The sequence below is a fragment of the Muntiacus reevesi genome, chromosome 3 (genome assembly GCF_963930625.1).
Source record: "Muntiacus reevesi chromosome 3, mMunRee1.1, whole genome shotgun sequence".
NCBI classification, from domain to species: Eukaryota; Metazoa; Chordata; class Mammalia; order Artiodactyla; family Cervidae; genus Muntiacus; species Muntiacus reevesi.
This window is the reverse complement of record NC_089251.1, coordinates 49,272,910-49,287,224: the sequence shown is the minus strand read 5'-3', so window position 1 is coordinate 49,287,224 and position 14,315 is coordinate 49,272,910. Positions and strand designations below refer to the sequence as shown.

At 37.1% G+C, this 14,315-nt stretch overlaps 1 protein-coding gene across 4 annotated transcripts in view; it reads right to left on the bottom strand.

Moving 5' to 3' along the window:
* CTNNA2 (catenin alpha 2) overlaps positions 1-14,315 on the bottom strand; it is a 1,156,373-nt gene that overhangs the window by 257,740 nt on the left and 884,318 nt on the right. For all 4 annotated transcript variants that reach the window (XM_065927274.1, XM_065927273.1, XM_065927275.1 and 1 more), the window contains one exon: positions 4,446-4,598. In XM_065927274.1, the coding sequence (XP_065783346.1) occupies positions 4,446-4,598 (153 nt within the window). The remainder of the gene's footprint in view (positions 1-4,445; positions 4,599-14,315) is intronic.

Genomic DNA, 14,315 nt, shown 5'->3' with positions numbered 1-14,315 from the left:
TCTTCTGGAAGGAGAAACAGATACAAATAGAAGGTTGCTGCTGAGAGGAAAATGATTCTTTAAGAGTTTTCAGCAACCTCATAGGGCTGGGGAGGCAAAAACTGGACTGGACGGCCGAGGAAGCAAAGGCTTGGAACTAAGGGCCCATAACAAAGGGACATTCAAAAATAAGCATTTTTTTTTTTTTAAATGCTTTCTCCCACAAGCTTTCTCCCACCATTTTTGTCTATTAAGTTACAAATAACAAGAGCCAAGTAGTCCCTAAAGGTATACAAAAACAAATCAAAGTCTACACCCATCATGATGACGAGAAAACAAAAACTGGAGTAAATGCTTCATAGATGAGGTGGGATAGTAAGTACTTCATTTGATTCTCTCTTGGCATCTGGAATGACCATTCCATAGGACTAGGATAAAAGAAAGGCAGACTATACCTTAGAAAGTCATAAACTAGCCTCAAATCAGAGGAGTTTCCAAAGTCTTCAAATGGACTGAGGTGGTTTGCCTCTCTGCTGCCTGTCAGAGGACAGGATGAATCTTCTTTGGAGAGAAAAATCATCCAGATTGCTATGGTCTGAATGTTTGTGTCCTCCCAAGATTCATCACTTTCAAATCTTCATACCGCATGTGATGGCTAGGAAGTGAGGTCTTGAGAGTTTCATAGGTTATGAAATTCATAAATGGGATTACTGTTCTTATAAAAAGGAACCCCACAGTCATCCCTCTCCCCTTCCACCATGTGAGAACACAGTGAGAAGCTATGAACAAAGAAGACGGCCTTCACAGAATACACTTATTCAGGAAACTTGGTCTTGGACTTCTCAGCCTCGAGAACTGTGAGAAATAAATTTCTGTTGTTTATAGGCCACTGAATGTGTAGTACTTTGTTATAGCAGCCTGGATAGACTAAGACACAGATTCTCTACATTTTTTCATAAGAATGTCTACCATTCAATCAAAAATTAACCAGCATACCAGAAATAAAGAATCTTCAAGATAAAATCAAATAGCAGTCACCATGCTAAAGTCTCCATTTTGAAAGCCTCATAGGGCTACATGACCATTTACTTAAACAAGTACAAATTCAATTAAATGAAACATGGCATACTCCAGTCATCAGGCAAATTCAAGAGATTAATTATAATTAAGAGTCTTAATTCTATTTTGGCTGTTTGGCTGCTGACAATATTTAAGCCTCACTTGTCCCCCTTTCCCTCGTGCTACAAAGTGGGCAAATTGATAGCAAAGCCCACCGTTTTTCCTATGCTAAAAGAGAGTCTGAAGAAACATTTAAACTCCAGCCCCTACATGGAGATCTTGACTCCAGACCCCAAAGCCTGATAAAAACCAAAAGCACTTGTTGTCTCTGTTGAAGCCACTGTGGACTGGCTTGAACCACTCCATAGGGTAACCACAAAACAGAAACAAAATTGACTCAAATACCGGAGCTTTATGACTTGGATTTTTAAAATAATTCTGATTAATATATTTTAAAGGAGATGACCTGATAATGAATTATATCAGAAAAACTGGAAATTCTTAAATAAAAATGGAACTCAATAGATCAGTTTCAAGCATATTGGACACAGATGGAGACAGGATGAGTGAGCTAAAAATTAGGTCAGCAGAAAATAACCAGAGACATGCATAGTTTAGGAAGAAATTTATAGTCTCAAACATGTATATTACTAAAATAAAAAAAAAGCTAAAAATCAATGATAGGATTATTCTTTTCAAAAAGTTAGACAAAAACAGTAAGTTATAACAGAAGAAAGCAGGAAAAGAGAAATACAAAGATAAGAGTATTCTTGTATAAGAGAAATACAAAGATAAGAAATACAAAGATAAGTCTTAAGTAAAACTTAAAAATTCTACAAAACTGAAAGCTATGTTTTAGAAAAAATTATTAAATTGGTCAACCTCTTACAAAACTAATCAATAAAAAAGAAAGAAGACACAGTTAGGCACATGAGGGATGAATGGGGGGAAAAAAAAAGAAAGAGTAGTGCAGATTCTAATACATGTTTTAAAAATGGGAGAAGACATGGGCAATTTTATGCCAAAAACTTAGCAAATTAAATGAAAATAAAAAATTCTTAGAATACAACTTACCAAAGCTGACCCAAAAGAAACTGAAAATTTAGACAGTCTTATGCTTTAAAAATTGAATCTCCAATTTTTTAACTCTTCCTCAAATAAATACCCAGGCTCAGATTACTATATCAGTGAATTTCTCCAAATATTTAAAAAATATATAATGCCATTCTCACACATTACTTCCAGAAAACAGAAAGAAAAAATAACTTCTAACTTATTTTCTGAGGGAAAGCATATTTTTGATCCCTCTAAAGGAGAATAAAGAAGACAAAAATTATGCAATAGTCTCAGAAATATGACATAATTCTATACATATTCTTAAATTTTAAAAATCTTAAAAGAGGAGTAACAGAAGACAAATAAGTTAATCTAACAAAAGTATCCACAAGAAATCTAGAGTTAATGATATAATAAATGGTAAAATATTAAAATTTCCTCACTGAGATCTAAAGGTAACAAAAATATCTATTACCATACTCTAAATTGAAGGTTTTGTTAGTGCAATAATACAAGGAAAAAAGAAAACATGGGATTGGAAAAGAAGAAATATAACTGTCATAATTTGCAGATAACATGATTATATACATAAGAAATCCTACGGGATACAGTCAAAACTTGGCATTAGGAAGTGAATTTAACAAGGTAATAGATATGAAAATCAATATAACAACCAAATTTTTCATATTACAGACATAGAAACTAAGGCCCAGAAAAGTACCCAGGTCTATATAGACACTTCAAATTGGAAGAAGTGTGACTCTAAGCCCAGTGCTCAAGTTTCCTTACATGTCTGCATTAGCAGTGATGCACTTGTTTGAAGCACATAAGATGCAGAAATGTTTTCAAGTCCAGCTCATGTCTAATCAAACAGAGGCCAATGTACACCCTTTTCCTGGCACCTCCTGGGCATCCGGACATTCCAAAATGCTGCTGGCTGCAGGGACCACACAGGTAGAAGGAAAGGAACAACCATGGGAGCAAGTTAGCAACAGTCCAGAACGTGGGGTCTGAATGACCTGGATCTTCTGCTGCTGGCACAAGTTGTGAATCAAGAATCACCCAGAGAGACTGGATTCCCCTACAGTGAAATATACAGATGGGATGCAGGGAAACGATGGCTGTGTCCAGGGTCAATAAGAAAGGAAAAAAAGATTAGGGAGCTACTTGGCCCTGGCCTCATACTTACCCAGGGCATCAAATTTGAACTTCAAACATGATCTGCAAATGAGGCTGTACACAGAATTACAGAAGGACACTGGCAGAATTGAAAGTAGGAGATGTTTATTATACGACTCTAATCTCATGCCCCTGTCTTTATTGATAATAGCTACAGCACATCATTAATCAATGTTCTCTATAAATCCTGCAACTATCATGTAAATACTAGAATTATATATACTAGGATGATGTATACTAATATTATGATTTATTGCATATTAATATTTTTAACTTCTGTAGCACTCATTTCACATTCTTCCTTTCCTCTTCTTCCTCCCCTTGTCATTCCAACTGCCCCTTCTTCAGCTGTTCTTTCTTTAAAGTTGAAAGTGGCAGAACTTCCAAGGCCAACCTTGGAAAGACTTTGGATTCCGCAATGGCTAACTTGGAATTGCAGCCAAATCTTGGAATCTGTAGGTGGAATGTGAGGGGTGATAGGGTATTTGCCCCATATTTGGGGACAGAGCCAGAAAGATTGCCATAATATTATAAGCATGACTCTATTTTCAGCTTCTTTAGTCTAATGTCACCCCAAGACACTGGAGCTACAGTAGGAAGTTCAAGGGTTTCAGTCAAACAGTACAATTTTGCATTTATAAAGCAACTTCTACAGATGTCTCTAACACAGAGAATATACCTAGGACCTGAACTTACACTCCTACAACTGCCCCAAGAGTCTTTACCGGGATTCCAAACATCTCTTTTAGGGAGGGGAGACTAACTTTTACAATGTTCATAATGTGGCCAGCTAATTTGGGTTTAGGTGGGTGAGTAGAGATGGGATATAAAAGGGAACTGTGTCTAAGTCTCCATTTGGAAGTTTTAATTCTACTTCTTCAAATCAAAGCTGGTCTTCAGCACTTGGACTGTCCCTTCTATTGCTCCTGTTTCAGCCTCTGCTTACTGTTGAGGAAAATTAGCAGATATATTTCAGAATCTGTTTAGAATTGTGTAATAGTGAGAAGAGAGATTACTGAAAACTTGTGTCCTTTACAAAGGATGGAGTCACCAGAAGGTAAAAGAAAGATCCAGGAAAATCATAAGAGCCTGGTTTGTTGAAATTCCAAGACCCATTTATAGAGATTAAACCTACTGATACAAATTCTAGTCTCAAGCCTCTCTTAACTTACCTCCACCAGCTTGTTGGCATGCTCACGGAAAACCTGGGCATACTCCTTCACTTCCTTCTCATTCCCACTTTTCGCAGCCTCAATGAGAACTAGCAAAGGAACGTTGGTTTCCAAGAAAGAATCTGATATGTGATCCATCACTGCTTTCCGAAGCTACAGTAAAAAAAAAAAAAAAAAAAATGAAAACAAAGAATTAAGGGACAGAATAACTCTCTGTTTGATTGTATTACTCTTTAAGTCATACGAATTAAATCACTTCCTAGGAATAATTTTTCTAAAGACCCAGTTCTCATGGTTCACAGACATAATGCTGCAACTCTCTTTTTAATCTTCCTGGTGCTTATCATACCAAAGGAAGGCAAAGAGATATGACTGATTCTGAATTATCTGTATTATATATCAACTTGGAAGTTACACACATGACTTGTAGCTCAATACATTATAGGCTGTCCTTATCAAATTTCTTCTGACATCCTTCATTGACCAAGTGTCTCCCTTCAGGTTTTAAGTCCTGATTCATCTCAAGAACTCGGGCTTTTTAGAAAAAGAAGAAATGTAGACATCAATCAACAGATAGGGAGAACTTTAGATGATGAACTAGGCCTTGAAGCGACCTGAAAATCTTATCTCTCTGCTGTCTCCAGCCCTTTCAACATCCATTGTTTGTATCTGATGGAGGGAGAAACATGAAACTCCTAACAATCTAAAAAAATGTATCTGCCAGGTGCTGTGATGATACAGTTGGTATGCTCCAGAAAGAACTACTGACAATTATTCTTCAAGGTAATTTAGAATAAACATACCCAAATTTCTAACAATGCATAATTACACATCATTCCCACATTGTTTAAATGGGAAGTAGGACAGCCACATTAAAATGAAATGAAACTGTACTGAACAATTACCTTAGTGCTGCTTTGTTCATAAATTGTCAGAATGTATACAAGGAGAAAACACCCCAAATACAAATAAACAGAAGAGAAGATGATAAACAATGTGTACATTTTCCAAACAAATGTTCCTATTCAGGGGTATTCAGGCAAATCTTTTGATAGTATGATACATATACATTTATCATTGGTCAGAAGAAGGGAAATGTACAAAGTCCAGCTCCTTTTGCACTAATTACCAGAGGGTATCCCTGTGTGTATGTGTAGTTTAGTTTAACTCTGGATTGAGTTGGACATTTTAGCATATAAAACATAACAAGATTTGTGGAAATTTAACATTAATTAGTTACTCACTAGCAAGGTGTGCTAAATTTCTTCTTGGGAATACTACTTTTACTGGTGAGCTCATATATTCTGGGCATATGTGATGTGCCAGACAACTTAGATCAACCAAGGTTTTTTTATGTTACATCACTTAATCCCCAAGACAATACTATGAGATAGGGACTGTTCTTAGACCACCAGTTTTTCAGATGAAGAAAATGAGACTTGGAAAATTTAAATAACCTGCCTGCCCCCATAAGGTGGCAAGGAGCCACCTCTAATAAAGTCTGAAGGGGACAGTGCAGAGGACGCTTGAAGCTGACCTGGCTTGGCTCTCCTCCAGCACAGAAACCCTCATGAAGGAGAAGCTATTGAGACTGTAATCAAAGTTGAACTAGCTGGGGGCAATAGAGACAAAAGAATGGAACGATCCAGATCTAGATAAAGTGGGGGCAATGGTCAGAACTAGGCTATCTCACCAATCAAGACAATGTTTGCTTTTTTTATCTTAGGAAAATTTTATTTTTGCAAAACATACATATAACATAAAAGTTTTTCACTTTAAGTGTATAATTCAGTGGCATTAATTACATTCACAAAGTTGTAAAACCATCACCAACATACAGTTCCAAAATATTTCCATCATCCCAGAGACCTATAAACATTAGGCAAGAATTCTCCATGCTCCCTTTCTCCCAGCCCTAATAAATCTACTTTCTGTCTCTATGAATTTGTCTATGCTAGATCATTCATACAAGTGAAATCATACAATATCTGTCATCTTGTGTCTAACCTACTGTATTTTAAAATATTACATAAAATAAGAGAATTGAGAGCTTTGTGAAGCTAGGAGAATTATCTGCTCTTCTAGACTTTTTCCAAGCCTTCAGGAAGATTGAGTTCTCATTAAGTATGAGCAACTTGAAATGATCAAGGTCAAAATTCACATAAAACTATTATAAGAAAAACATATCATCTCTTTACGAACTGAAAACATCCCAGAAAGATATGCCTGTAAAACAAATTAAAATTGTAATCTACTATTTCAAACACATTAAAATGCACTAAAAATGATGCAAGATATGAAAGAACATAAATTAGAAAAAGAAGAAATTCAAGGATGAAGTCATGAAACTTAGAAAAGAATTATAAGTAAAAGAAAAATCATTTGAAAAAGACTAAATAGGAATGAATAAACACAGTAGCAAATGCGTCAAAAGAAATAGAAAAAAAGGAAAAAAATTTAAATGCAAAATTTGCTTAAATTTTAAGCAAATATAAAAATTTTGAGAAAAGGTAAGAAATACTGAAGATAAGCAAAGAAATTTCAATATATGGTTACCAGAGGTCCCTAAAGAGGAAAATCAAAGCAAGAAAATGGAAAGAATACTAAGCATAGTAATTCATGAATATTTTCCTGAATATATATAATTTTTAAAGTGCTATTATATAAATATAATTACTTATATAATTATTTATTTAATATAATTATTAAAATATATCATATAGAGATTATATTCTATCTACATTATATATAGACATATATTTGATATAGAAATATATATTATACACATAATATATAAGCAATTTTCTGAAAAAGCATTTCATGTACTTGAGAAAGGAAACCTAATCTATCAACCAAGAAAATTGGATTCTAAAGAAAAAAGGGGTAAGTACTTATGTATTTAGGCAAATAAAGGAAAGAAAATTATTTATATATGATCATTAGACTTTCCAACAGCAAAGTTTTATGCCAGAAGAAAATAAAATGCTACATTTAAGACCCTCAAGGAAAGAAAATGTGAGCTAAGAACTGACTTTCAAGGATATAAACCACAGACAAAATTTGATCAACATGCAAGAACTCAGAAAATATCATTTTTATGAGACAGAGAATCTGTTAAAGGATGAACTTTATCTGGAAAAATAACTAGAAAAACATCAACTAATAACTCGAAAAGCATAACATAAGCACTGGCAGTGAGCATTCAATATATTCTTATTTATAAAACTAAGAACATAGGATAGTCAAATGGGAGAGAGTATAGTGTAAAATGGATTTATGCTCTGACAATGAAGATGTAAAAATGAAAAGAAAAAGGGAATAGGATCTTTTGTAAAACGATCTTAACTATTTTATGTGATTTTAATTATAATGGTAGTATGAATATTGTTACTCTAACACTACTGTGTTTAAAGGTGGGCTCAGTGGTGAAGAATCTGCCTGCCAGTGCTGGAGCCACAGAAGATGAGGGTTCGATCCCTGTGTCAGGAAGATCCCCTGGAGGAGGAAATGGCAACCCACTCCAATATTCCTGGTGGGATAATTCCACGGTCAGAGAAGCCTGGTGCGCTATAGCACATAGGGTCGCAAGGAGTCACACATGACTGAGTGAGCATGCACACAAAGCAAATAGTTATGAAATTTTATTTCTCATCTCCCGTGTCCTTGCTAACCAGAAGTGTTAGTGTGGAAGAAAGACAATGTAATATAAAAGAGATTTTTTTTTAAAAGAGAGATTAAGGAAAAACGCTATTACTCTAAACCTGAAGTAGAAATACCAACATGAACACATGAGATTTTAAAGTAAACACACACACGTACAGTTTCCAGTTCTGTCCAACAATGGTCAGTCCAGTAACAATGAACATTTTTGAAATACAATTTTACCTTAAAACAAACTAAAGCTTCTTGGGGAAATGGTTGATTCCAAGTTCTTTGAGGCTGCTACTGCTGCTGCTAAGTCACGTCATTCGTGTCCAACTCTGTGTGACCCCACAGATGGCAGCCCACCAGGCTCCCGTCCCTGGGATTCTCCAGGCAAGAATACTGGAGTGGGCTGCCATTCCCTTCTCCAGTGCATGAAAGTGAAAAGTGAAAGTGAAGTCGCTCAGTCGTATCCGACTCTTCGTGACCCCATGGACTGTAGCCTACCAGGCTCCTCCGTCCATGGGATTGTCCAGGCAAGAGTACTGGAGTGGGGTGCCATTGGCTTCTCCATCTTTGAGGCTAGAAATACATAAATAAGCCTGAAATATCTTATGATGCATATGTGCTAAGTCACTTCAGTTGTGTCTGACTCTGTGAGATCCTATGGACTGCAGCAGGTCAGGTCCCTTTTGTCCATGGGATTCTTCAAGCAAGAATACTGGAGTGGGTTGCTGTGCCCTCCTGCCCACTGCCCTCCTGCCAGGGGATCTTCCTGGCCTAGGGATTGAACTCATATCTTTTAAGTCTAACCTGCATTGGCAGGTGAGTTCTTTAGCGCCACCTGGGAAGCCCATATTTTATTTTACTAGATCAGTCAGTCAGTTCAGACTGCAGCATGCCAGGCTTTCCTGTCCATCAGCAACTCCTGGAGCTGGCTCAAAGTCATGTCCATTCAGTCGGTGATGCCATCCAACCATCTCATCCTCTGTTGTCCCCTTCTCCTCCTGCCTTCAATCTTTGCCAGCATCAGGATCTTTTTCAATGAGTCAGTTCTTCACATCAGATGGCCAAAGTATTGGAGCTTCAGCTTCAGCATCAGTCCTTCCAATGAATATTCAGGACTGATTTCCTTTAGGATTGGCTTCTTAGATCTCTTGCAGTCCAAGGAACTGTCAAAAGTCCTCTCCAACACCTCAGTGCAAAAACATCAAATCTTCAGCACTCAGCTTTCTTTCCAGTCCAATAGCAGAGAGTTATTAAAGATCACTGTGTCTGTGTGTGCTCAGTAGTGTCTGACTCTTTGTGACCCCATGGACTGTAGCCTACCAGGCTCCTCTGTCCACAGAATTTCCCAGGCAAGAATATTGGAATGGGTTGTCATTTCCTACTCCAGGGGACCTACCCAGGGACGGAACCCGCATCTCTTGCGTCTCCTGAATTGGCAGGCAGATTCTTTACCAACTGTGCCACCTAAGAAGCCCATCAGAGACTACTAGAGTCATGTAAAAGTAACTCAGAAGGCTCTCATTTGTCCAAAGGTTAGACAATTTAAACTTCTCAAACAATAAAAATCCAGTGCCTTGAAATGCATAAAATAACTTTAAATGAGTGTATAAGGACTAAAAAAACAATAATGATGAACTGGTCACCTCAAGAGGACAACAAGGAACCAATTTCACTTATCTCGGGAAAATCAAGAATATATCTTGCCTTTCCTATGTGAACTGAAATTCTTTGTAATAAGAGAAATATCTGACTCTAAATTTAGTCCACTTAATAAATTGAAAACAAAATGATAGATCACCATTTTGCAACCAATAATGAATTAAAATGTCTTCATTCTAGACAATGAACAACAGTGTTTGTAAAATCACCAAAAAAGACAGCTGTTTAAGAATTGTGAATCACTATATTGTACATATGTAAATTATATAATATTGTTTATCAACTACACTTCAATTTTAAAAAGAGAGAAAGAATCATGTACTACGTGCCTTCTGATGAAATAGCACAATCCCAACCATAGTGATGTCAAAGGGATCAAACCTGGATATGGTGGAGGCTCTGGATCCCCTTGGTGATTTGCAGAAAGTATAGAAGACAGAACAACATATGGGACATATGGCACCACACATGTGTCTTCAGCAAAATGCAAAAACTTAACAATACCAACCATCCGGGTTCTCCAACAGATGGAGTATAAGCAAAAGAAAGGGAAGGAAGTGGATGCGATAGATGAACAGACTAAAAGATAAATCCCCAAATGTGGGCAAAACCAAACGATGTCATCTGAAGATGCACATCAGGATAATAAAATCACAGAAACATACAACGAAGTGAGCACTCTAAAGTCAGAATAATGGTTACTTTTGGAGGGAGGCAAGAAATACACAAGAGGGCTTCTTGGGAGGCTGGCAAATTTCCATTTCTTGACCTGGGTAGTGGTTATAAGAGTGTTTGCATAATAACAATACTTATTATGTGTGGATTCCTACACCCATGCTTTATATTTTAAAATTTCAAAAAATGAAATATTTCTCATATGCCTTTCCATTTTTATCTGGATAAAATACAGACATGACACCAGGATGACCTGGGAAGCCATGAGTTTAAGATGATGGACAATCCCCCCTCCCCCCAATCAACCTACACCTTAGTGCATGGAGGAATGCTGCCCAGGGTAACCTCACCCAGATAACAATACTAGTCCAGTATTGTTACATGATTCAGAATGCAATTCTATCTTGCATTGTATATATAACTGTCCAATAACTGGACCTGTTGCCCATTTTGAAGTTTATTAGTTATAACAATTGGTCTGCTATAACTTAACTAAAACACATTGAAATGGATCTTTTTTCCCCTGTCTTCTTTCTTCTTTCTGTCTTCTTTCAGGTTCCTTTCCTTCCCTTGATCCTTCTTACTTAAAAGATGGACAACAGGCCAGTATCACCTATCACCACCATTTCCTGGGAATTTGTTAGAAAAGCAAGCCCTGGCCACATTCCAGATCTCCGTTTCAATCAGAATGTGCACTTTTTAATAAACAGTCTAAGTGATTCCTATGCATAATACAATTTGGGGAGCTCTGCCTTAGAAGACTTGTTATATCAGTTAAGTTCTTAGTTGCAAGCATTAGAGACTAATTCTGGAAGATTTAAGCAGAAAATCTTTCCTGTTAGTTGAAAGAAGGAAAAGAACTCAGAATGTTAACATTGTGCCTTTGTATCATTAGCTTCTGATTCAAAGTCTTAGGTAAATGCATCTGATTTTTATCCAGGCAAAATACAGACCCAAACTCTGGGTTATGTGTCAACATTTAGTTGCAAGGATGAAGGAGGAAGGTTTTTAGAGGAATGTTTTGTAAAATCAAGTGTTCTGGCCATTTTAGCTTCTTATATCAAATTTCATATAATGAGGAATTCCCCCAAGATAGGAAAGGAACTCAGATGCTTAATCAAAACCAAAAAAATGGCCAATAAACAATAGGTCTGATAAAACAACGATTCAGGTACTCAAGCATGGGTGGAAGGTTGAAACAATAAAAACATTTATAGAAAAAAATTAAAGGTCAAGGGCTGCTTATAAGAAACAAGATCAGAAACTATGAACTGGGTGGGACAGGAATGGCAAGCAACCTCCCTCATTTCCTTTCTATGCCTACACCAGACACAACTAATCAATCATGGCTTTCTTTTATCCTGGGCTCAAATACTATTTCATAATCCCTCTCAGGTCAGTGTTCCAGGTCACTACTGTCAATAAATCCTATTCCTCCTGCAGAAGGAGGAAACTTTGTTGAACCTTATGTTCAATTTAAGAGTTTTTGCATGTCAACCTTTAGGTAGAATGGTTTCTGTGCATCAGAGCAATCCAGTGCTATTTTGATTTTCAGGAATAAATATTAACACCCAAATCTAGGCTGGGCTGATTATATTCAACAAATGGCTGGCTGTTTTGAGATGTCTTGTCATTTAGACAGATGTTTAGAAAAACCTTTTTAAGAATAATAGTATTAATTTCTTCAATACAATGATGCAAGAGGGTGATTTTAAATGGGTTCAAATCTTTGAACCTTAAATCTTCCCTAGGATACAGCTGCTCTGGGCTCTTCACAATCGCTGACATATTTTAACATATTTCCTTATGCTTTGGGGTGTAATTGTTATTAAAAATGAAAAATCAAAGCAACAAAGTGTCTGGGCCAGGAGCCATCTAGCCTGGGGGCTTGACAAAAATTGAGCCTCATTAAGTCAGGCAAATTTTAGCCAGTCTGAAGGTCAATTAAGGTAATCAGTCAGTGCAGTAATCCACCCAAAGCCACGTTAATAAGCTAAGGTGCCCCCAATGCACAGTCCACCAGTAATGACAGAAGTGTTCAGAGTTTGGACTGGGGGTGGGGACAGATATGGGGGGAGTAGGGGCGTATTTATGAAGCTTGTGCAAGAGCACTTAGAGAATAATCACTGTTTTTACTTTATTTTATTTTTCTTTTTTAATGAGAAACACACAAAATCCTTTGGTCATTCTATTCATTATCCTGATGGCATTGACTATCTTCTATGAAGCAAAATCATTTTAATTAGGGTGCTAGCTTCTTTCTTTAGGAAAACCAATTATTTCTTTAAAAAAGAAAAAAAGAAGAGCTCATCAGGCTTCATGCTTCTCTCCATATACCCCTCTTCCCAATTCAGGCCCTGCCGGATCGATTCAAAGCACAACTGTCATTGTTAGAAACACCAAGGCATGCTCCAAAGAGCAAGCATGTGATGGTTCAGTTTAGCCAGATAAACAGTCCCTGCTCTCTAGATTTTTTCTCTATGAGTACTCATGCAGTCAAGATAAAAGCAGATAAATATCTTGCTGATGAAATAAGAAGCACTGAGTAGATAACTGCAGTAGAATTGTTATATGAATGACTCCATTCTCCACTGCCTCTCAAGCCCATTGCCATGTAACTCTGTACTGGCTGCCTTCTCTGGCTCTGGGCTGGGCCATGTGCATACTTAAGGTCAATAGATATTGGCCATCATGGTGCATACAGAGGTGGACTTGCTTGGTCAAGTGGACTTGCTTGGTCTGGTTCTCTGCCAGTTTCATGAGAAGGATGTGCCCAGGCTAGAATGCTTGCTCCAGGAGGAAGTAGACAAACATATGGAATGGAACCAGGTCACCTCAGTCATCTCCATCAAGACCATCTTGGGTCAGTCAAGAGCAAGTGAATCCATACATGTGAGAGGACTTGACCAAGGTGACCACTCCAGACTAGAGATAAGCAAATGCTATTATTGCATGCTGCTTAAATGTTATACTGTACTACTGTGACAATAGATAACTGATAATATACACATTTAACTAGAATAAGTTTTGCTGGTCACTAAACCATAGTTTCAGGGAGACACCATCAAAAAAGTTTCTGATCAATCAATTGATGAATTGACGTTATTCCAATTCAGTTCTTTGGCCAAAAGCATTGGATTAACAGTAGTCTGCTCTATGTGGACCATTTATAAGTCCTGGGCTATGTTTAAAAATAACACAGCTGCAATTATTTACTTGTATAGATTTAACCTGTATGCAGGTCAGGAAGCAACAGTTAGAACTGGACATGGAACGACAGATTGGTTCCAAATAGGAAAAGGAGTACATCAAGGCTGTATATTGTCACCCTGCTTATTTAACTTATATGCAGAGTATATCATGAGAAATGGTGGGCTGGAGGAAGCACAAGCTGGAATCAAGACTGCCAGGTGAAATATCAATAACCTCAGATACGCAGATGACACCACCCTTATGGCAGAAAGTGAAGAAGAACTAAAAAGCCTCTTGATGAAAGTGAAAGAGGAGAGTGAAAAAGTTGGCTTAAAGCTCAACATTCAGAAAACTAAGATAACGGTATCTGGTCCCATCACTTCATGGCAAATGGGGAAACAGTGGAAACAGTGGCTGACTTTATTTTTCTGGGCTCCAAAATCGCTGCAGATGGTGATTGCAGCCATGAAATTAAAAGACACTTACTCCTTGGAAGGAAAGTTATGTCCAACTTAGACAGCATATTAGAAAGCAGAGACATTACTTTGCCAACAAAGGTCCATCTGGTCAAGGCTACCAGTTTTCCAGTAGTTATGTATGGATGTGACAGTTGGGATATAAAGAAAGCTGAGCACTGAAGAATTGATGCTTTTGAACTGTGGTGTTAGAGAAGACTTTTGACAGTCCCTTGGA